The sequence below is a fragment of the Prunus persica genome, chromosome G7 (assembly GCF_000346465.2).
Source record: "Prunus persica cultivar Lovell chromosome G7, Prunus_persica_NCBIv2, whole genome shotgun sequence".
In the NCBI taxonomy this organism is placed as follows: domain Eukaryota; kingdom Viridiplantae; phylum Streptophyta; class Magnoliopsida; order Rosales; family Rosaceae; genus Prunus; species Prunus persica.
This window is the reverse complement of record NC_034015.1, coordinates 15,974,483-15,983,348: the sequence shown is the minus strand read 5'-3', so window position 1 is coordinate 15,983,348 and position 8,866 is coordinate 15,974,483. Positions and strand designations below refer to the sequence as shown.

The 8,866-nt window shown below is 37.5% G+C and overlaps 1 protein-coding gene across 4 annotated transcripts; it reads right to left on the bottom strand.

Moving 5' to 3' along the window:
* LOC18770892 (BTB/POZ domain-containing protein At3g50780) lies at positions 4,443 to 8,521 on the bottom strand. 4 transcript variants are annotated; one of them, XM_020568397.1, is made up of 4 exons: positions 7,844 to 8,434; positions 7,524 to 7,599; positions 6,688 to 7,433; positions 4,443 to 5,700 (listed from the first exon to the last, which is right to left on the bottom strand). In XM_020568397.1, exons 3-4 carry the CDS (start codon positions 7,336 to 7,338, stop codon positions 4,738 to 4,740), a joined length of 1,614 nt encoding a protein of 537 aa, XP_020423986.1. In that variant the 5' UTR covers positions 7,339 to 7,433; positions 7,524 to 7,599; positions 7,844 to 8,434; the 3' UTR covers positions 4,443 to 4,737. The 4 variants fall into 4 exon arrangements, with proteins under 4 accessions (XP_020423986.1, XP_020423985.1, XP_020423987.1 ...); XM_020568396.1 differs by having other exon boundaries at positions 6,688 to 7,599; positions 7,844 to 8,521; XM_020568398.1 differs by lacking the exon at positions 7,844 to 8,434 and having other exon boundaries at positions 7,524 to 7,837.

Below are 8,866 nucleotides of genomic sequence, written 5' to 3'. Positions count from 1 at the left end.
ACAGACGAAACTTCTATACAGGCTCTTAATTTTTTTTTCTTCTCTTCTCAATTAATTAAAGGCCCCATTTTCGCTTCCACATATGAGTACAGCTGCAAATACTGCAGTTTTCAGGACATCAATGGGTGGACCTAACCCTCTAGCATATAGAGAGGTGCCCCCATCTCCCCCCTTGGATATTAATGCCACCAACCAAAAACTAGGATGTGATTAGTGCCTCCTGATTGGGAAATAGAGAAATGGGACACATGATTAAGTTTGATTTGCTTTGTATGTTTAAGTTGTGAGACGATAAATTTGGACCATACATGAGATTTTAATCGACTAACAACATAAATCTGCTAAGAGAACGTTATTCTGAATCAAAAACTGATTTTGGTAAAGATTTAAGGATGGCGACTTGAAATTTTATGCTACCCAGCCCACATGGGATGGTATATATGGAAAGACCATGAAAAATATTTGGTAGCTTTTCTTTTTTTTTTGGGACGGAAAATATTTGGTAGCTTGAGTGAGCTTTTGATTGAATGTGATAAACCATTTATGACATTAAGCAGGAGGAGGGCTGCAACTTTCATGGCTACAGACATTATGGTTGTGGATGGGTGTTGGTTTTAAATGTGAATGATATGGTGGCCTGGAAGGCCCTCATCTTCACCACACGGTCCGGTACAGATGATACGAAAATCACAGGAGAACATTCAATCCTGATCCACCAGTGTTTTGGACCACTGCATGCCATTGTTATGGTGCAATAATGGCCTTTTCTTATGTGGTTACAACTAGAAGATAAGGAAACGAATCTAATTTCTTCTTCCAGCTTGAATCCAGATGGCAGAAGAACTCGAATTTCTTCTTCCAGCTTGAATCCAGATTGCTGAAGAACTCGTTTGAATTCGAGTAAATTTTCAATTTGACCGTTTAGCTCGCAATAATTTCTTCAAGCTGTCAATTAAGGACTTGGCTCTAATCAATAAGTTTAGTTTAAACTGAAATTTGAGTTTTTTTTTTTCCTTTTGTCACACTAGATAAAACCACATCCACGCTAATGAGAAAAGTTAAATACCTATCCACAAATGTAATAACTGCTGTTCAAAATCATATTATGATTCAAAATCTTCACATTGTTACCTTCTTTTGAAAAAGCGCTTATAAGACCCCCTCTGTAATGCCCAGTTTGGAATTGCTGTCATTTTTTAAAAAAGTTGTTTCTGTTGTGCTTTGAAAATAATTAGCTGTAAAGTAAAGCAGCTCCATATTTGGTAAACAATATTTTTAAAGTGTTGTTAGTACAAAAAACAGTGTCAACCGTTTGGTAAATTTTAATATAAAATTATTATAACTGTGAATAATGACTAATATAGACATGATGTTAAAAGTGTTATGTATTAATCATGTGGTGGTAGTGGTAGTGATGGAGTAGAGGTAGTGGTTGTGATGAAGGTGGAGTCGGTGGTTGTGGTAGTGGTGGTGGTGGTGGTGGTAGTGGCAGCATGGTGGTGGTTGTGGAGGTGGTAGTGGATGTGGAGGTTTTGGAGGTGGAGGAGGTGGTTGTGGTGGTAGTGGTAGTGAATGTGGTGGTGCAAGTGGTGGAGTTGGATGTGGAAGTGGAGGTGGTGTCATTTTTTAAAATGAATTATGGTATTTTGGGAATTCAAAAAATTCATTAAAAGTTCTTCTCTGCTTCTTTTGAAAGTAACTTTGAAAAGCAACCCAGAGCCTGCTTTTAAAAGCTGCTGTCAAAAGGCCACTGCTTTTAAAATAATCAGGATATTTTATTTTTACCAAATACCTTAAACTGCTTAACTTTAAAGTGAAGCAAATTTTTGGTCAAAAAAAGCAATTCCAAAAGGGGCCTAAGTCCTCAAAAAGGCCTTGGTATGCCCTAGTCATGGGATGAGGTAGCATAGATTCAAGCCTCTGCATTTACCCGCATTTTATTATATCCAAACTATTTTAATAATCTAACGTCTTAAAACATGACACGTTATTAAACTTGGAATTATTGTTTTTTTTTCCAAAACTCATGCACGTTAATGCCAGTTTGAGCATGTTTCTTTTCTCTCTTGGCCCCTGAAATTTTGTGCTTCAATACTGCCCTGATTTGGGATCTTCAATTTTGAATGGTTTTGGGTAACTGCGTTGCTATATGGGCTCTTCAATTTTTAATGATTGTGGTTCGCACCCTCTTATATGCAGAGATTCGATTATCATTGTATTTTGTTCATAGAATCATAAACCCTTATATATGGATATTATTACATATACCAATTTGACAAATGTCATTTATAATCAAGCTTGTTTTGATTATATTAGGTTTGTCTGCTCTACCTTGGCTTATAACAACCTAATGTTTTGGAATCAATGACTTAACACAATCAGTGGCTTCACTAAAACCAAAGAAACAAGCATCTGGATAATTGTGAATGGTTATTCGTTGATGGTACGTATTTCCTCCTGATCGATCACGGTTTCAACACTGAAGGACAACGCTCAAAAACTTATGTTAACGGTTTAACGCGTGAGTTTTGGAAAAAAAACAGACACCTTCAAGTTTAATGACGTGTCATGTTTTAAGACGTTTGATTATTAGACTGGTTTGAATTTAATGAAATGCGGATAAATGCACTACCTCTAAATGCAGAGACTTGAGATTCGGGATAGCCTCCCCTCCCCCTAAACTTTTTTCATTAAAAAAAAAGGCGCTTATAATTAATTTTGTTCAGAAACTTTTTTTTTTCCATTCTCAGCCTTGTTGTGAAAGTTGAGGCGCTGTCTTTTCCTCTTTAGTACCAACCAATTGTATCATACGTAGATGAGGATGAATTTAAGTCTGTAATAAGTTGATTCCATAAAGTCATAATAACTGATGTAAACTAAGTTTGATGCTTCATGCAATTTCATGGTCACTTGCAAAACAAGCACTGGAGCCCCCATGTCCTATTGGAACTCTAGTTAAAATTTATTGCATTAGATGCAAGAATCAATTCTGGGGGCAATTGAAATTCATTGCACAACAACTACCACTAAAGAAAATACAAAACATGTCTGGTTTATAGCTTTAGTGATGAGACCACGAACTTTCACATCCATGAAAAAATTCAGTTCTCGCTTTCTCTTGAATGTGAAAAAGAAAAAACCTAAAACATTTTAGCACTATATTGTGACTTATTTGTGACCAAGTTTGCTAGCCAAAGGACTATCATAGTAGCACGCGTGATGTGGGGCAAGATCAATTACACAATTAGGGGGGGCCGAGTGAGAACTATTCACAACCCTCAAGGACAAACAAAACGTGCACATCCTATAACTGCATGTGCACCTGAACCATAATGACAAGAAACAATATCTAAACCATAAACCTATGCATTAAAGCTTGACACATGCATGTAAGAACTATTTGCGTTACACCAAGCCAAAAAGTAATTCTAACTTCTAATGGCCAATTTATAATTGAGCAATTTAATGCAATCTAAATATAGAACTTTGCTCATTTCATACAAGAGAAATTCTTGAGTCCGACTGACGGATCATGTCACCCATACAATTACACACACAAAGTAACGAAACCCCCTGATTTTGTTCTAAACCGACCCTACGCTGGTCTCATCCCCTTGAGTGTGTTGCTGTGTACGGCAGACACACAAGAACTCCTCATGCAAGCCAGGTTAAATTAGTGGACTCTTGCCTATGGGTGGAAAATGGGGCAAGCATTGGCATGGGCTGATATTTGGGACTAACTAGGCTTCTCAACCGGGCCTATATATCTAGCTCAGAATGCCAATTTGAGCTAGAGCAATCTATGGACCTGTTCCAGAATATTGTAGAACACTACCAAGCCCACTTATAAGTTCCATACAACATCTTGGAACAAGTTGAGGTGTTACACATCTTGGTTGAATTGAAAGTAATAGTATAGTGTTCATCGATTTGAAACCATTTAATTTTAGCAGAACTCAGTGGTGATTGGATTGCAGGAGTCGTTCTATGAATGTGGATCTTCATTTTAACCACATAATTCATTTGAATAGTAACTTCATTTAAGTTAAATGACATGATCCAGTGACTAATATGAATATCCACATAAATGGTCCATATAAATGGCACCCTAACTATAGAATTTTCGCTGGATTTGTAGAGTTTGAGATTCAATCCAATCCATGTCATGTGAAATATAGAGCATATTACATTTACCAATTTTTCACAAAACAAATCAATATCCAAGTATTAAGAAACTATCATAAAATTAAATTCAAATAAAATTAATTACATAAAAGCTGAAATGTAGAAAAGGTGAGTCGATCATACGATGTACTAAATATAATTCACCACATTTTAAAATTATAGAAAAACTAAAAGCCTTTGGTGAACATTATATTATATGATCATCATGAGGGGCAAAGAGCTTTTGGCTGATCCACTCTGAAGCTAGTAGGCTCACATGAGGCAACAAGTTCAATCAACTCTCCTTTTCAAGAATTTCCACAAGAAACAACCAACCCACATCACATCATCAAATACAAAAGCAGTTTCTTACATCACTTAAAAGCATGGAAATTTCTCAGAAGTTCATCAGTTCACTCTTTTGACTTCACAGAAATCTGTCACGTTAGCCTTAAGAAAATGAGAAATCTTTCAAGCCTCTGTTCTCCCACATACTATGGAACACAACACCGCTAAATTTAGATACAAACATTTCTCTCACTGGTTATTGTAACTCTTTACTCTTAAGATCTACTATGATGTCATTGAGCTATCTGACTGAAGTGAACTGCCTTGCCCTTCCACATAGGGTCTGACGAAAGTTCTCCGCCACCAAACTTCAAAGGCCCTCTGAAGATTTGGGCAGCTATCACCAGCCTTCAGAAAACTGCCCAACCAAGAAAGCAAAATACTTTGCTGGTCCTCTAGAGGCAGAGTGAGGATTGTCCTACCAATTCCTTCTTCCACAACCTTCCGGTCAAATGACCGGCACCCATGTTGCAGCCAATTGTAGTCATTGATCAATGGCTGTAACCAGGTTTGTAACAACAGTTGGCGGGTATCCTTAGATGGCAGCAGCTCCCCTCTACCAATGCCAACAAACAGCCTTGCCGTAATACAGCTAACATGGTAACGAGACACAATAGGCAGCTTTGTATGCAAGGATGCCAATTCTTGCTGGCTAGCCCACATTACTCCAAATTCGTCTGCTGCCTGTTTGTCAGCCAAAATCTCAAGCAACCATGAGAGGTTATCAGAAGCCAAAGCTATTTGCTTCACCACAGGTTCTTTGTTGTCGACCGGTTTATCAGCACACTCTGGTTCTGTAGCCTGCTTGAACAGGGACAAAAGCAAGTTCAAACAGTTTCTGCATGAGTTATACAGTGTTTCATGGCAGACATCAGCTGAACCTGTAGAGCTTGAGGCACTGTTGTTCTCCTTAAGGAGCTTCAGCACAACGGATTTCATTTCACGCCTGCCTCTCTCCTCATTGCTTGCGAGAACAAGTTCAATTATGTGGGAAAGTGTGTCCTTAGGGGCTTTAGAAATGTCAGAGGAGACTCGTTTCAATACTGGAGTGACCCCAATACCCTCACTCTGGAGTCGCAAGACTGATGAGACTACTTTTTCTTCTTCTTCATCCCCAACCCATGGGACTGCTTCCAAGTATTCTAAACATGACTGCATGCACGAGTTGAAGGCAAGAAGTTCTGCAATCTGAAAAAAGGTGCCACCCAGATTCAGGTTAAGATTTGATATATCTAAGATCAATTTATGAACTATAGAAGTATAACAGGGGCCAAGATGAAAAAGAAAATACAGGTAGGCCGACAAGAAATAGAAATCCTATTCAATGACTATATCTATGGGATTCTACTTATCTGCATTCAAACCGCATTTCAAGTCATCATAACCATTCAATTAAATCTGATGGTCAGGATCAATCTACATCAGCATAAGAGAAGAGAACTTAAAATACACTGCATATTGATACGGGACATTGGCTAAAATGACTTGAAATTGAGCATAATGCACACTCCTAAACATTGAGGAGTTCAACCCCTATCAATGAGATTAATGAAAAATGGGACAGTAGTAAAGATGTTCCAAACCTTAAAATCTAATAAGTGTATCTCCATATTCTTTCCTACTTTTTTTCAGTCTATTTGTGAGTCATAAGGATATTTACATAAAGAGAATAGCTACTAGCATGCCAAATTGAACCAAAATAATAATAATAATAATAAATAATAACACAAAAAAGTGCATCACTATAAATAAATGAATCAAATAATGTGGAAGCACAATAACATGAGAGAAAGTCTTTTACAATCGTTAAACAATAACCTACACTATTGTAGCTTATATCAACTACAAGTCAGTCGCATACATACTATACAATGAACAACCTAACCAACACGAGAATTTGTAACAAATGTATGTCCAAAACAGGAGGGATTTGGCCATTCCATTCAAAGGCTAGAGGCTCTAAAAGTGTAATGTCTGAACTACTCTAATACTCATAAAAGCATGAAAAGTATAACAAATGCAAAATATATCATAATACTGAAACAGCAGTTGAAGAAATACTAAATTAATTGATTCACAGTTTTGGCATTAAAGCATAATCAACAACAAAAACAGCATAATTGCAATCCGCAGAGATATGAGATAACTCATACATTACACAGTTATGCTGATTACCTTCAGAATACGGAGTACACGAGAGACACTCTGTTTCATCAGCCGTTGCCTCATGTCTTTGCAATACATCAATCCAACGGTTTCAACATATATTTCAACATCATCACATTCTTCGATTTCAAGACAGGATGAACCAGACTGTTGTTCAGAAAGCTTATCAGCGAAAAAGTTGCTATGCTCCACTAGAACATTCTTGTGAACGCTCAACTTCACACAAAATCCTTGCTTTCCAAGTAGAACCACCTTCATATCACTACTTCCAGGTTCACCAAACTCAATTGCAACTTTCCTTGGCAAATTTTCAACTTTGGGCCTCGGGACTCTCTCGGGAACCAGAGATGCACTCACCGTGGGTGCATCAGGCGCCTCAGGACCAAAAGCTCGTTGACCATCATTAATACTCCCTGATCTCGATGGGGTAAACGCTAGCTTTTTTTCACTAAGTGGTGTTTGTTTCCTCTGAGCTGTTGTCTTGGGTGGTGGTGGTGGTGATGAGGGCTTGGGTTTGTGTAGGGAATTTTGAGCTTTGAGGGTCTTTTGAAACACAACAGGAGAAGGGCAACACCAGAAACCTTCTGGTGTCACGGCAATTGGGACATTTCTAATCTTGGTTTGGCCTTGTTCTACCCTTGTAAGTCTAATTTCAGCCATATTTCACAAGAATTTACAGAAATTGCAGTTAGCGCATTGCTGTGGATCCCAATACAAAGCTTTGGAACCAAAACCCTTTACCGCTTCAAAAGAGTCTGATAACAATATAAACTCATAAGCATGAAAGTCGCAAAGGTGTGATTTTGAGGTTGATCCTAAGAACCCTAAACTGAGAATTCACTTACTCCACAACAAGACTTTCAATTTAGTGAAAATTGAAGGAATGTGATACTCAAAGCACCAACCCAGCTAGCAATTTCACTGAAAATAGGAAAAGATGTAATCTTTGTAAGAAGAATTGCAGACAGGTGAATAACACAGTTTTAAAGAGACTGAACTGAACAACTTATATTTGTATAGGCACAAAGGGCGTTCAAAAGCATAGAAATCACAGATCAACTCCAAGACAAAAACCCACAGAAACCACAAATTAACAAAAAATAGTTAGGTCCTTTTTGTGCCCAATTGCATGAACCTTAAAACACAAAACAGCAAAAAGACTCACCAAGAACTGGGTAATCTGAGAGGCCTCTGAATATTTATCTCCAATCTCTTATTTTTTAAGCCCACGAGTGCCCCTAAAATGATTGAATGTGAGCTCTCGGTGTCAGGCATCAAGGGAACCAGTGAACAGAGACTTGCAGGGAAGAATCATTAGTGCTAGTGACCCTTTAATTAGTAAAGCAAAGAAAGCCCACATGACCCAAAAAGAAGGTGAAAAATAGAAAGAAAAACAAAAAGAAAAAGTGGAAAACTACAGAGATTGATGGCTTATGGGTTGTGTTTTTCTACTTCACCAGTTTCTGTCTACCTATGCTCCTATGCTACTTGATCGAGAAAAAAAAATGGTCCTATGCTTTTGATGATGATTATCTGTATGTTGGCTTCAGAATTTACATGTCTTTTGCCTCTGCAAAATATTCTCTCTCTACTCTATCTGGAAAACACTTTCACAGTATCAAACAGACTCAAGCAGGCACGCCTTACACTTGTCTCTCCTCAGTTTTCTATTATTTTTTGGGTTCTTTTTCTCTGTTCTCTTTCTTTGGCCGGAACTTTTTCTGTGTTCTTTATTGTGTTCCTTGTGCTGGCGTTGTTGGAACGTTGCTAGATTTTCTAGGCTTTTAAAAAAGATAGATACATAAAAAATATGGCAATTTCTAGTCTGTTATGTTAAATGATTGATTGTGCATTGACAATCTGACAGTAGTTCAGACTATTTTGTAAAAGATTCTTAGGTAACTTTAATAAAAGTTATTGTTTTTTATTTTGTATATGTTTAAATCAAAGCATTTATATATTTATTTAATCGATATCATTACACCTCAAGTTCTGTGTTGATTAATTCATGTGATTAATAGTATTTATTCTTACACTCAAACGAAGTCTTATGTTGAATATATTAAGGGCTCGTTTGGTACACAGGACTGTCTTGGCATGGACTATGTTTAGGGACTGGTTTGGCTTGGCTTGGCTTGGTCTAAGTTGGATAACATTTATCCTGCGTTTGGTGTATGCTTGGACTAGG